Below are 14,725 nucleotides of genomic sequence, written 5' to 3' on the forward strand. Positions count from 1 at the left end.
TACTGCCTTTGCATGTAGTTCACTTTGTAAGACACCTTTGTGGTTCTAGCAGATCTCTTTGGCTCCAGGTTATCAACTTGAGCTCTGTTTGTCTTACTTGTTTTACAAGTGGCTTGTGTCGTCGAAAGTGCCATTAATTTGGGTGTAGGTTCCTTTCGACGCATCTTCCTGCTCTGAATCAGATTGGTCAGTTCGATTTCGCCTTCCAATTGATTTGGACTTTGAAAACAGCAAATGGACGTCTTCATTCCCTTCATTACCCTCGCCACTTGACTGGTGTTCCATCCTTCCAGTTGACTTCCCAGTCGGCTTGCTGGTTAGTTTTTTAACCAGAACCCTGGCCTTTGCTGTCACCAGAACGGCAGGCTCCATCCTTCCGGTCAGCTTTTCAACCGGAACCTTGGTCTTGGCAGTCATTAGACCAGGTCTGGTGCCATCGCCAGCACCTTCCTCACCATCCTCCCCCTTACTACCTGACTCCTGCTCCACCCGTCCGGTTGGCTTGCCGGTTGGTTTTCATGACTCGTGTTCCTTCCTTCTGGTTGTTTTGTTAACCGGAACCCTGGTCTTTGCTGTTGCCAGACCGGATCTTGTGCCATCGCCAGCACCTTCCTCACCATCCTGCCCCTCACTACCTAACTCCTGCTCCACCCGTCTGGTTGGCTTGCCAGTTGGTTTTCGTGACTTGTGGTCCTTCCTTCCGGTTGTTTTTTTAACTGGAACCTTGGTCTTTGCAGTAGCTAGACCGGATCTCATGCCATTCATAGCACCTTCATCACGATCTTCCTCCTCAGTGCTCAAGCCTTGTTCCACCTGCCCGGAGGTCCTCTTCACCAGTTCTCTCATCTCCTTGTCGTGGTCTTGCCAGCCTTTGAATTCAAATGTTGATGAAACCGCGTCCTTTTGTCTCTGATGCCAGAACTCTAAGAACCTGTCAGCTTCATGCAACTGAAGCTTTGATGGGTCCTTGATCTTCACACCAGCAGGTAAAAACTTGGGCTCAATAAAATCATCCTGAGCCTCTCTTACTGCAGACCAAGGAATGGAAGCCTTCAGCTTTTGACTGCAAAACCCTGCAAAATACATAGTTGCTTGATTAAATCTTCAGATATTTAATTCATGAGACGTACTGTAGTGTCTTGTGAGGAATGTGCAGATAAGATACTTTTTTTTCTCCAGGCTGAGGTCCTCGATATCTGGCATGACCGGAAGCCCATAGGCATCCACCTCCAAGGCAAATTCCTCCTTTTTTCTCCTGTGCTTTCCGCTCTCCTTCCCCCCCATATCCTCATTGTCATCCTCATCATTCTGATTGACTGCTGGTATCACAACATGGTGTAAGTACTTGACTGGATCAATCAACATCACACATAACAGAAGCTCACCGGACTCTTCTCCGACATAGGCATTCCACTCTGATAACATGAGATTCCAGTCCTTTGTATTGGTGAAACTATTACCTTCCAACTGTTCATTGAAGTCCATTCTGATGACCGGATCAGCCCTTCACCAGTTGGGAGCACGAGAATGCAACTCACTCATTGATTCTTACTTCCCCTTCCTCTGTTTTCCATGCTGACAATATGAATATCCTCATACCAGCCTGCCTCCATAACTGAGTCGCAAGATCTTTCATCATACCAGGAGCTTTCTTCTGAGCGAACTCGACCTGGACATTCATAAGAGGAGCCTTGCTAGACCACTCTATTGCAGTCTTCTTCGCTTCCTCCAGCTGCTCTTCACATAAACCTCCCATAATTGCATTGACCGCTCCCTGGTAGTTTTTAATCATCTCCTTTCCTCCTGGCCTTGCTCCAGTCTTTTCAATTATCTCCTTCTTGTACTGGTGTTCTATCACCAACCAGGTGGTCCATGTCTTACCGAACTTACTCTTTTTTTTGAGAGTCTTTTCAGCTCTCTGATTATACAACCAGTCCCAGTACATCTTCATACATCATGAGCATTTATACAATTAGAGGATCAGTTGCTCACAAATTTCCTTTTCTTCAACAGCCGAGAATCCATCTTAGGGGCTTGCATCTTTGCCTCTCATATGACTGCATGCAGAATCACTTTTCTATTCTTGCTGGTGGCTTCCTTACATTCTTCTAGGTGGGATTGTAAGATCAGCAGCTCTTCCTTTGTCAATTTCTGCTTGGTCTTTTGGGGACTGTGTGCTGATGAGTTGGATCGGGCCATTGCAAAGCAGTTGAGGTATTGGTAGAAGAAAGGATACAGTATAAGATTACATAGCTGATCACCACATGCACTCAACATTAGACCAAACAAGAGATTATCTAGCAGCATGATGCCCTCAGGCTCAATATGTCCTGTGTTTCTCTATTGTAGAACTTAGAATTGTAAAACATGCACACTTAGACCAAGTTCATCATATAGTATGTGGGTCGCATACAGAAATACTCTTAAATATGGTGTATAGGGAGACACATTGATACCGGAGGAAATCTATGCAAATTTGGGATGATGGCAGGATTACCATGTGTTTGGTTAACCGACTCGGAAATGACACAACTTATGGCAATTTCAGACCTTAATATATTCTAAATGGACATAATATTCCGATATCTTCGGTGACATTGTTGTCCTTTATACTAATATGGCCTGAGAATAGTGATCTATTTGGATGATCACATCAGTCACTTTCTAATCACCCGAGGTACCTCAATGACTAACAGGAACAGATGTCATGCTGATCTGGCAATTCAAATTGCTCAGAGACCGGAGTTGAAGGAAGACAGAACGTGAAGTCATATGCCTACAGGTCATCATACTTAAGCACACTGCCCAGCCCAACAATCCTTTTAAGTGTTATCAATCATGGCAAAGACTAAACAACAGGGAATCACATACACTCCTCCAATGAAGAAACAATTGCCTCAGCTATATAAACTCAAAGAGAAAACTACCACCAGAGGATCCAGGTCATCTTGGGTGAAAAATTCATGGTCTCCAAAAACGAAGTCGGTGACATCATTACCAACAAAATCTCCCTCAAAGCAAACAGCCAGATTGTCTCAGATGCTTCACGAGGGTGCGGACTTTGACTTTGACCAGGGCGACATTCCTCAGTTTAAATTACCAAAATCTCTGGCAAGCAGCAGTCATTCTGATTTCTGCAGTCTGCATCTGACCGGATAATGAAGGGTCAGAACGAATATCTCCGGCAATGGAAGCACAAGTTCAAGGACTACATCAATTTACTAATGGTCAGAGAAGCCCCTCCCCTGGACTGGCTTTGTTCTGTCTGCAAGAAGGATGGGGTTTATAAATGCCATGGCTGTTTTGATGAGCCCCTGTTTTTCACAGACTGCTGCAGAACCCAACATCAAAGACATCCATTCCATCGCATCAGTCAATGGACCGGATCTTTTTTTCAAGAAACTTCACTCATTAAAGTCGGCCTGCTCATTCACCTCACTCATAATGGCATTCCATGCCCCAGCAGCACTGAATACACATCAGACCTGTTTGAATGGTCAGATACTGATGAAAATATAAACTATGATGATTATCTGGAGGAAGCTTCCATTCCACTTGTCACCGACTCAGATCATCCGGCTATCACCATAGTAGACAAATCTGGTGTTCACTCTGTATCCATATCATATTGCCAGTGCCCCGGTGCTCCCACCCGGGATATTCAGCTCTTTCAAGCAGGCTTGTTTCCAGCATCATTTACCAGACCAAAAACTGCATTCACATTCTCTGTCTTGGACGACTTTCTGCTCAACAACCTCGAATGTGGTACATCGGCCATGAATTACTATAGTAAGATCTGGAGGCTGACCTCAAGCGTCTTTCCATTGATGGTTCCGGTCAGTTGTCATTGTCTGCACTCGGTCATCCGGTGATTAAACAACAGCATCTGCAGGATCGCTACAGAGAGCTCATGAGAACTGCCAGGCAGTGGCATCAATGCAAGCTTTACAAGTGGCATGGGTTTGCACACAAAAGCGATGAGCCAAAGGCCAGTGACCTCGCCCTGTTTTGCCCAGTATGTCCTCAACCAGGGATAAACTTGGACCTGACGATCAGTACATCCACCCGGCCAGACAACACACCTTCATGGCTATTCACCAGGACTTTAGTCATGGATGGTAATTTCAAAGCTGAGCACCTCCATCCAGTGAATCCATCCAATGAAGTATCATTGATGGACGGTCTTGCATTTATGATTGGAGATGAAAGATACAAGAGTCATTTATCCATTGCATAAGACTGTGTCCAAAGATCAGATTGCAACAATCACCTTGTAGTCAATCAAGCAAATGCCTCAAGGCAAAGGCTTGAGGCCACTGGTATAGGAGGATGTGCATGTGCACGGCATGGATGTTTTGTCCCACATTCCATGGTGGATTTTCAGAAGGGTGAAAGGTAAATAACCATCACATCACATCCGGTTACAAGCATTTCTGGTCTTACTGATCATCCCAAATAATTAGGCAGATGAACATGGACTATGCCTTGAGTCAAGCACTCAACTACAATACAGATGGAATCTCACACACTATAACCTTCTACGACATAAATTGTCAGTATCATAAGTTTTTGAAGGACCAAATCGCATCCAGCATGTATCTTTCCATCCCCATCAGCATGGACATCATTCCTGGAATAGGTTTGTGGCATGTAGATGGCCATCAGGACAGCTGCTATGTCCGGTATGCATCAAATTTCATCCGTGGAACCGGCAGGATTGATGGAGAGATCATGGAAACACTCTGGGCATCTTTAAACATAATCTCTGTATATTTCCCAGATTAGTCAATATGTAATTTGATAGGACGTACATAATCATACTCTGTCGGTCTCACCACTACTCCAACAACCACCGCTACAATTGCTGCATCATTTTTTTTTGCTATCTATGAACCACACTGGAGATCTGGTTGGCTCTGACCAAGTCATCATGGCTTATTCAGATGGTCAGGTCACTGCTGGAGAGATTTCTTGTGCCCTATTCTATGCCAATTTGCATTTGTTGGCCATGCACCTGTATGTGGACAAGAGCTTTGCCACTTCCCTGCCTGGATATGCACAAGCATTCCACACACTCACAAAATGGGAAATGGAGGTAAGTGTCCGGTCATCCGGTTATCCGGTCACCCAGTCACCCGGTCATTCTTATATTGCCTTGATCTCAAAGTTCTCATTTGTCATATAGACCTTTGTCACGCCTTTCATCAATATAACCTTCCTTAGCAGGTGCTCTACTGTCATTCCAACACTCCTTCATGATGTGATTGCAATCATGATTGCACATACATTGGTGGACCAGCAGCTGGATGTCACTGAGATTTTGATGGAGATCAAAGCATTGGACCTCTCTGTGCACTGCAATCAATTAGATGAATATGATATTGCCCATATGCCAGACTACTTTAATGCATGGTGGAAGGACAATCTTGCCTCTTGCAAGGTGTAAGACATGTTGCCAAGGTCATCTGTCCAAGATGTGATGGAGTTGGTTGAGGGCCATTTTGGAGAACTTGTGAGTCCTTGAAACATTGATGGCCTGCATCCTCACTAAATCCAACATTTAATATTATAATAGCCGGATCATGTGGAAACCGGACTGCTTCCATATATGCTCAAGCTTGGCCTGGTCCACACACCGGAGACAATCAGATCGGCATCACTTGCACAGTACCGGCAGACAACAATCGGTAAAGAGCTCATGAACATATTGCAAGGGAGAATGATGAAACTTGCACATTCAAGTGATAGGTTGGCATGCTTAGCTGGGCCGGTTGAGGAGATCAGATACAGATGACAGTGCATCCAAAGGACAGTCAAGCATAATTTGATATCTGAAAGCATTCATTGTGTATATTTCGTACTGCTTCTTGTATTCAATTGCAATAGACATTGGTGGTGATTTCTAGAGTACATCAGGTCGTGTGAATGATGTTAATACCTGCTCATCCTGGTGATGGATTGATTCGACTGGTCTTCTTTCTTTCCTCATCACTCATTTTGTTCCTCGACACATAGCAAGAATCCCACAAGACTGGGCATTATACCAGACCTACCTTGCCAGTGAATTGGTGTATGACATCTTCATGTCCAAAATTCATCAATGGCAGGCAAAGCAAATGAGCATTGGACTCTTGGATGTCAACACCTGTATTGCATTGGAGTACCTTGCCAATGTTCTGGCCATCGCTTACTCTAATCCTGGTATTCAATTTTGTATATCATCCTTTCCGGTCGACTAACTTGCAGACGGTTCATCTGAACATTGACATAGTTAGATATAATGAATCCCTTGACAAATACAAATCCTGTCGAAATGAGAAACAAGAGCAAAGTCTTTTGGAAAGATTCCCTCCGGAAGAACATCTGATCTTGGCAAAACCAAGCATCATCATTGATTCTGGTGGCAGAATTATTGTCTGGTATTTGTCTGGAGCCATGACCGGCATGTTAATGGTCTGTCATCTATGGGCATTCATTTTGTATTGCATCTCATCCGGGTATATCCAGACAGATATGCATTGCACTACAAACTCCATGGGCAATTTGCTCAACAATAGCATCACGACCAGCAAACCTACTGAATGGTGGACTCACAAGTCCAATTTATATCCCAGTTTGGATGAGAAGATCACCCCCAGATGCATCAATATATCTCCGGCTTGGTTTCAGCAAGGTAGAGAGGTATGTCCTGTTCATATGAATTCAGGCTACCTGTCTGAAGTGTCATAGAAATATGGTTTCCCAAATCTTGATCTGGAAGATGGATCTCTATCTGGTGGGAATTAAAACCCAAGTCAGACTGGATGAATGGGTGAGCCAGCATCAGTTACATGACATGTGTTATCATCTACAACGTTGGACATCTGTTTTCAATGTGGTGTCAGTCATTTGCAATCGTCGGTCACCGCCTCATAGAGATCCGAAGTGTTGACTGGAGGCATTTGATATTATGACCACTGCAGGTATTTACCATCCGGTCATCATGGATTTCATTCATCTTGGGATCAAATTCTTATATAACTCTGGGTCAATGTTGGCCTCATTGTGTCGGCTTGTGAGACATCATATGCACGTAGAGGAGGGCAACCAGATTGTCACTGCATGGTACATGTGAGATAGCATCCATAACTTTGTTGGAACTCCGAGAACAGAGTATGCAAAATATGGCAATGTGAAATACAGTGACCCAGTCGAGAAGAGTGCCTGTGTGTAGAGAAGTTATTGTACACATTTATATATACACTGGATATGAATTTCAGTTGGATGGCCTGTTGAACCACATTGATATTTCAGGCAGATCCCTCATAGACAGTGGTATGGGAATGTACCATATAAAATATCATGCATGCAAATGCAACATACAAAGGAAACAACTGAGCCGGAACAGTCCTCTTCCACCAGATATCCAGACAGTATATGACCCAGTACAGTTTATACCCTTCTACCTACCGGATGATAGCTTTGACCGGATGCCCGGTGTCATAGTATTCTTTCGGCTCACTTTCCCCCCCCCCCCCCCCCCGGTACATCGCTTTTCCCATTCTTAATATTTATATAGTATATTACTATACTAATGTCTAGGAATATATCTTATTGGTCCACCTGTGTTTCCTAGGTACACACATCTGGCCAGCCCACCCATTTGCCTGGGCACACATTCATCCGGCCAACCTGTCTGTCCAGCACATCCATTTCCCTTGGGTGCACCTGGCCCATTCCTATCAGGAAACTAGCCTCGGCTCATCTGAGTAAGCTGGACATACACATTCCTCCGGCCCACTTGTTTGCCCTGGGTACCCATCCGTCCAGCCAACCCATGTATCCGGCCCATTCCTCTCTGGTGACAGACCTTGGCCCACCTGTTTGCCCTGGGTACTCATTCATCCGGCCAACCCATATATCTGGCCCATTCCTCTCCGTTACTTGGCCTCAGCCCATCTGTGTCATGTGGGTACACGCATTCTGGCCCACCCATATCCATTGTACACCATTCATTATATATAATGTTTTATATAGTAGTATATCCCTATACCAATGTCTATACTTTTTACCCTCAGCCCATCCATCTACCTCAAGAATACATTCCGTCGGCCCACCCATTTCCCTCGGGGACACATTCCCTCGGCCTACCTGTCTCCATTGCAAACTGGATTCACTATTCATAATGTCCAAATATAGTAGTACATTGCTATACCACTGTCTATACTATACACACTCAGCCCATCCATCTGCCTTGGATACATACATTCACCCGGCCTACCTGTCTCCATTGTAAGCCGGATTCACCATGATGCCCTATATACTAGTACATTCCTATACTACTATCTGTATTGTATACTCCTGGCCCATCCATTTGCCTCGGGTACACACATGACCTTGGCCCACTCATATATCATGGTACAATTATTGGCATGGGCCCACATGGGATAGCCCATCCCCATTGGTACATTGTCACATTTGGCTGCCCATCTGAGACGGGTGTATGTTACTGTATTATGTGGTTTGCGCATGGTGCTGGTGGCATTGGATGCAGCGTGGTGGTCATTTGTGGTGGTGGTGTTGGGGTATGCGCCAATGCTGGCGCGAATGGTGGGGGTGGGGTGCGAATGGTGACATGGCGTCCAGTGAGTCGCATGCCCGTGGTACTGAGTGCTTGCTGCCGGTGTTTGGATGGTCTAACCCATGTGCGGGTATGGGTAAGGGTACGGGTGCCATAAAAGGCAACCCCCACCCGTACCCCAGGTGTACCCTTACCCATGACCCGTGCGGGTTACCCATACCCATGCAGTTGCCTAAGTATGAGTCCAGAAATGTAGAACTACTCAGAGTCGTCGTCCATGCCGGCAAGACCAAGAATAGCCATCGCATTGTTGTGTGATCCTATATCACTGTTGCCATTTGTGAGGAGGTTGCTTATGAGGGGTGGAGCATGAGTGATATACTACACAGTATGGAACTGGACTTACCGGATAGCCTCGAAAATATTGGCCATCAGCCTGTGAAACTTGCCTGACACATCCCACCTCAACTTCTCGAGAAATTTCACATGGAACAAGTAGACCTTGCTGAACAAGTTAACAGTGAAATTGAACTTGGATGGAGATCCACTGGACTTCCAGACTAGCGCAGCATACACCTATGCATTTGTTGTCAATACATAAGTATGGTGTTGATTATAGATCGAAATATACCGAAGTAGTAGTCAATGCAACCATCGGAATTGTTACCTCGGGCCGCTGGGCTTTGTTGCTTGCAATCTCCTTGAAGCGATCCAAAAACTTTATGCCAACCGACTTTGGCCCATTGGAGTAGTGTCCTTTCATTAGATATGGCAAAATGTCAGCAGAGTAAGGCTTGTTTGCCTGTGGAATGGCAACATTTTTATCCTGCAAGCAGTGCACAACATAAGAATGTTCCATAGCCTAGAGTGCATAATTGTTAAGACCATGCACAAAGGGTAGGACTGATTCCAAGGGGCTTGGCTTCAGCTCGTGCGCTGCGCCCCTTACCCGAGTATGTGCCCTTAACTTCAGAATGAAGTCCGGAGAAAGTCCAGTGAAGTCCGAAGGACTTCCGGAGGAGCGTGGGAAACTTCAGAAGGACTTTCCGGACGAGTGCGAGAAACTTCCGGATGAGTGCGGGAAACTTCCAGAGGAACTTCCGGAAATTACGATGGAGTTTCGTCCTGACGGGGATATGTGTAATGGCTACTCAGGACAAGTCCTGAGTAGAAGCAAACAGAGGAAAGGCTGCAAGGACAAAGTCCGAAGCAGAATAGGTCCGGAGGACCGCGGGAAAGTTCCGGAGGAGCGGAGGAGCGGAGCTCCGGCCTAGGGAATTTCTCCCTAGGCCTGAGATGGATAATGACTAAGTCGGAGGACTAGAACTGTTATGAGGACTTAGGGTGAAGGCTAGTGCGAGGACTAATATGTGTATGATATTCAGACTGAGGAAATACAGGAGTATCTACTGGGGTTTATATACTAGAGGCAAGTCTGTGCAGATCAGTAAGCAGAGGGGTAAGGCTATGTACGAGCATGTGGAAATGTATTAGAAAATAAGACGGATCATAGGAAATGAACTCGGAGATGAAATGAGGTACGGAAAATGAGGAAGTCTAACTCAAGAAGGAACATACAAAGGGATAAGGCACAGAAGATAGACGCGGGTCAGATCTGGATGTCCGGAGATGAATGTGTGATAGGTCTGGGTCCAGAACGCAAGGAAGATAGATGTGGGTCGGATCTGGATGTTCGGAAGTCCGGAGACAGGTGATTACCATAAGGGGATGGGCGCTGATTTAAGGTTTGGGTTCGGACATGACAGATAGGTCGGATCCGGAGATCCGGAGATCCGGAGATGTGAATATCAGATCTGGCGTCCGGATATCAGATGCAGGAGTACAGGGATCTGGACGGATAGAGGATTGGGTCTGGAGACATGGACAGGAGGTCCAGAAGTCCGGATGAGGCGTGGGAACATCGTCGGATGTTGGTCCGGAATGCGGGATATGACAATATCATTCTTATAAGTATTGGCCATGCATGTCCTAGTACATCAGAAAGACACACCTCACAAAGGTGTGTCGCATCCCTACCACTTTTATAGGTGTTGCTCATGTACATCCTGTAATTATACTTGTGAGCAGCAATATGCAATATTTGGTGTTCCACCCGATTAGTATCATTACTACACATGTTGGACTCAAGTGCATTCATTGGACTTGTGGTGACCTTCATAGTAATGCCAGTAACACCGTCTATCATTGTATCACTACTGTCTTGATCGTGGCCTTGAGTAAAAATATATAAAGTTGAGTGGAACTTGTCATTAAATTTTTAGCCAGAGGATTGGAGTATAACATTGGTGTCACATTGTAAATGCTAGTGCAGCATGCAGTTGTAATAACTACAAGGTAGATTCTGTACCAAGGTACAAAGAACTGCCGCATAACAACATTTATGCTACGATATCACCACTACCACCATCATAAGCTAAAATATCCTTCATTCTTGCTCGCTTTTCCCCAATCCTGGCCAGTGCACTATTCTTGACTAGGGGGCATTGGGTGGTGGAGTATGAAGGAAAAATTTGCCTGAAACACATGAGGATTAGCAGAACATAATCCAAAGTCGTCAATCACCTGTTCCACCACACTGCAAGGTCATCAGTCTCCTGTTTCTCCTCTGGATCTTCAAATACATCCAACATAGAGTTGTAGAATCTTTCTGAGTTGGTCACAGTGTCTGTACGTGAAAATACAGGTGATGAGGTTAGGGCAAATTGGACCTGGAAAGAAAGTTACCTAGATATAAACTTATATATTTAATGTGTCGATTACCTGCATTGCGATGTACACAATGGAAGGCAGAGTAATTCGGGTCATCCCATGAATTCGAGCATTACCCAAACAAGTTGCCTTCAGCTCTTTGTCCACAGAACTGGGAGAGGTAAAGATGTGTTTATACATCTGTACAGTTTGGTTGAACATGAAGAATCTAGAAGTAAGAAAAAAATGTATATCTTACACAGACCAATAGAGCACTTCGAAACAGACCATTCCAGGAATCCTCAGGATCATAGTAGTAATCTGCATACAGGAATAGTGGCCATTGGTCTCCAGTCATGACAATCTCACCGTTTTGTAACTTGGCTTTTGTCCTACATACTATTGGTATTTATACCAAAAAGGAGATGTGGAAGTTACCACGCACTCTGAGTGAGACCAGTCCAGCCCAGCAGGACAAAGTAGTGCACCTGTCTGTTCATGATGAAAACCAAGGTCAATCTTCACATTGTGAGCAAGAAGAGGAATCAGATTCTGTCCCTTTGGAGTAATCCAGTCTAGCACGCTGCCTTTGAGACTTTTGGTATCATTGCCCCTCGCTCCAGATGCACCTTTAGTGAGCTAATGGCATGTGATTAGTTGACTTTGAAGAGATGGAAGGGCGTGATGGTACTTGCCACCTCTGCAATGGCATCAACCTCATCATCTCCATCCTGCATCAAGCGCTTCTCCAGGCCTGCCACAGACTTGAGGAGCTCTTGGAAAACATGATGCTCCCGCCGTTCCCTTGTACATCAGATTAAACGCACTGCACATAACTCCACAGGAGGATAAAGTACTCAGCCATGAAGTTTTCTTCTGGAGTCTCTGCCAATTCACCCATTCATAAAATGCCATTTGTAAGGAGAGCTTGGAAGTTACAAAGAGCATGCACTGTTCGCCTGAAATGACACCCATAGTGAACCAATGGATTGGCTGCAGTCCTGTATCATAATTATAATGGTCAGTAGTAATTGCTTCGTGTAAACAGGCTAAAGTCACTCACCACCTTTTCCTAGGGCCAAGTTGAAGGGCATCCATGGGTTGTTTGCATCTTTCGCCACAAGATTGTTGCTCTTCTGACATGATAGGTGGAATCACTATGATACAGGATGAGAATCGATGAGAATCTCACCATGACCACTGCTCAACTTTTAAACCCTTGTTTGGCATGGTTTGAGCGAGTAGCTCGAAGTTTGTTTTAGGAACTCCAGTCAGAGTAGCAAACTCTTTAGTAAGGGTGTTGAATTGACAGCCACTGACCAACAATTACACACCTATCAAAGCTTGTGAAAATTTGGATGGTGACCCCAACTTGAACCACTAGTATAGTAGTATCATTAGTCCATAACTGCTGTCAGATTCATCTAACAGGTCAACACACCAGATACGAGGGCCCCCGCCTCATTCCCAACCTCGATAAGACACAATGATACTGTCGTAAACATAGTAGTCACTGGGTTGATTCAGAGACAGTCTGATCATGTGTCATCACTAAGTACTGAGGTTATGTTGTCAACAGAGCGTAATAGCCAAAAAAAGGTTTAATTTTATTTATACTAAGCTAATGAGTTGCGTGATTCCCAGTGTCGTTGCGAACAACATGATCTCCATTTGAGTCTGACTCAAATATTATCCACTCTGAGTGGGCGTGATTCTGGCAGTTACCTGAGCTTATGTTGTGAGCATAGATGGCCAAATATAAAATTTCAAAATTCAAAAAAGGCAGTGATCATTGTTGATGACCGGAAATATTTCTCCACTCAACTTTGAAAGTGCGCATTTGTCCAATTTGCCTCCTTGCATTTTGGCTGTGGGGCACTCTCATCGCTGCGTATTGCCTGAGCTTGCTTGATAGAAGAAATAATGAGACGACAGAATCAGGGACCTGTGGTTTGCTGCTGCTAGGGATCTCTGAAAGTTCACATATGCCAGTGACACCTGCCAGGGTGAACGGCCAACTTGTATACTAACTTACACAGTGGTGCCATATCCAACCAAGTTGTACAAGTAAATTTGCTACAAGATCACAACTACACCTTAAACATATAGTACATATTCAATATTGCATGAATGAAAGCCTTCAAGCAGAATGTGCGGTGGCATGAGATCATCACCTGCTTGGTCCATGACATGAATTTGACAATTGCAGGGCAGATTCGGTGTGTGCATCAGACGAGCTTGAGTCAGTTTGTCAACAAACTCTAATAGAATTAACTCAACAGGTCATGTTTCCACCCAGTATGTCCAAGGCGTGTACTCATCCACTGGTTCAGCTCAATAGCTTCTGGGGTGTTGCCCGTGTGAGCCATCCTGAGGAGAACCAACTGAAAATAGGCCTCCCTCTGCAGAATGTGAGAAGTAATTTTAGGAATTTGATGGCCAGGAAAGTATAGCCTGAAATGAATGACAAGCTATAGATCGAAGACGAGTGTAAGATTCAAATTTTGAATCAAAGACGTCACATACCATGGCACATGCCATTGCTACATAGTGCTCTGGGATGGTTTCATACTGATTAGGGAATAGATCCACTAACAACTGTCTGGGCTCATGAAGAGTCGGTTTCAAGATCCAAAGGGCCACTAAGATGAGAATTGCCTTCTGTTGATATAGTCTCTGTAGGAGTGCCAAATGAGCGTTGTTGATTATTGCACAAGAAAACAATACTACCCCATTTGAGTCCAAGGTAAAGTCACCCTGTCATTCCAGACCGTCAAACCTGTGATGCTATGAATGTATGGTATGACCTCGGCGGCGTTCTTGCTATCTAAGGCATAGCCCTCAATGTGACCTCTATCTTGGGAGTTCACCAGTGTGAGCGTGTTGTCCTTCAAGGCCCTCTTGGTCCTGTCCCTCTTGGAGGATACCTGTAGTATTTCAGTCTGCATCAGAATATTCGAACACAGCCGGATTTGAGTCTTGGCGACGGGTATGATGATTCTGCTTGAACTATAGTCTGCTGGGTTTGTAGACGCAATGAAGGGATCAATGATGAAGACTTGGGGTTCGTTTGGGATAGGAAGGGAAGGGAGTAAGAATTCTGCGCTCCCGTAGATGCCTCTTAAAGGTGCATCTGCTGGATTGCACTTGCTCATGACATAGGCTGGGTGGAACAAGTAAGGTGTTGCGAAACTGTAGATAAGATCGAAAATTCTTCTGAAGACCAGGTTGACCACTTTGTTTCTACTCTGGCTGTTGCGCCATCCTTCAATGACGCCCTGATTGTCTCCATAGACTCTGAAGTTCCTCTCCGATCCTCCCATTCCAACAATGTGCAGAGTAAGGAGCTCAAATCCAACTGCCTCTGCCCATCCAATGTCCTTGTGACCATTGAGCATCTGCCAACCTTCACATAAGCACCAGGCTCACCACTTATCAGGATCGAGTGTCCGACAA

At 45.0% G+C, this 14,725-nt stretch overlaps 6 protein-coding genes across 6 annotated transcripts; 3 read left to right on the forward strand and 3 right to left on the reverse strand.

Moving 5' to 3' along the window:
- Positions 1-102: 102 nt before the first annotated feature.
- Positions 103-2,025, reverse strand: HD556DRAFT_1451152 (uncharacterized protein; the record flags this gene model as incomplete). The annotated part of the gene is made up of 6 exons (XM_041307895.1): positions 103-501; positions 556-1,073; positions 1,131-1,319; positions 1,386-1,486; positions 1,539-1,945; positions 1,993-2,025. The coding sequence occupies 6 exons, from the start codon at positions 2,023-2,025 to the stop codon at positions 103-105; spliced, it is 1,647 nt and encodes a 548-aa protein (XP_041152474.1).
- Positions 2,026-3,444: 1,419 nt separating this feature from the next.
- HD556DRAFT_1435287 (uncharacterized protein) lies at positions 3,445-4,399 on the forward strand (the record flags this gene model as incomplete). The annotated part of the gene is made up of 4 exons (XM_041305407.1): positions 3,445-3,496; positions 3,571-3,868; positions 3,925-4,217; positions 4,239-4,399. The coding sequence occupies 4 exons, from the start codon at positions 3,445-3,447 to the stop codon at positions 4,397-4,399; spliced, it is 804 nt and encodes a 267-aa protein (XP_041152475.1).
- Positions 4,400-4,473: 74 nt separating this feature from the next.
- Positions 4,474-4,785, forward strand: HD556DRAFT_1250523 (uncharacterized protein; the record flags this gene model as incomplete). Its single annotated transcript, XM_041298939.1, has 1 exon — positions 4,474-4,785. The coding sequence occupies one exon, from the start codon at positions 4,474-4,476 to the stop codon at positions 4,783-4,785; it is 312 nt and encodes a 103-aa protein (XP_041152476.1).
- Positions 4,786-6,083: 1,298 nt separating this feature from the next.
- On the forward strand, positions 6,084-6,786 carry HD556DRAFT_1451154 (uncharacterized protein; the record flags this gene model as incomplete). The annotated part of the gene is made up of 4 exons (XM_041307896.1): positions 6,084-6,201; positions 6,272-6,453; positions 6,508-6,681; positions 6,730-6,786. The coding sequence occupies 4 exons, from the start codon at positions 6,084-6,086 to the stop codon at positions 6,784-6,786; spliced, it is 531 nt and encodes a 176-aa protein (XP_041152477.1).
- A 2,032-nt stretch (positions 6,787-8,818) lies between these two features.
- HD556DRAFT_1451155 (uncharacterized protein) lies at positions 8,819-9,419 on the reverse strand (the record flags this gene model as incomplete). The annotated part of the gene is made up of 3 exons (XM_041307897.1): positions 8,819-8,912; positions 8,967-9,136; positions 9,192-9,419. 3 exons carry the CDS (start codon positions 9,417-9,419, stop codon positions 8,819-8,821), a joined length of 492 nt encoding a protein of 163 aa, XP_041152478.1.
- A 1,540-nt stretch (positions 9,420-10,959) lies between these two features.
- On the reverse strand, positions 10,960-12,170 carry HD556DRAFT_1435288 (uncharacterized protein; the record flags this gene model as incomplete). The annotated part of the gene is made up of 7 exons (XM_041305408.1): positions 10,960-11,095; positions 11,144-11,289; positions 11,342-11,419; positions 11,535-11,661; positions 11,715-11,908; positions 11,965-12,073; positions 12,127-12,170. 7 exons carry the CDS (start codon positions 12,168-12,170, stop codon positions 10,960-10,962), a joined length of 834 nt encoding a protein of 277 aa, XP_041152479.1.
- Between the last annotated feature and the right edge of the window lie 2,555 nt (positions 12,171-14,725).

Source organism: Suillus plorans (genome assembly GCF_016647745.1).
Source record: "Suillus plorans strain S12 chromosome Unknown HD556scaffold_122, whole genome shotgun sequence".
NCBI lineage: Eukaryota > Fungi > Basidiomycota > Agaricomycetes > Boletales > Suillaceae > Suillus > Suillus plorans.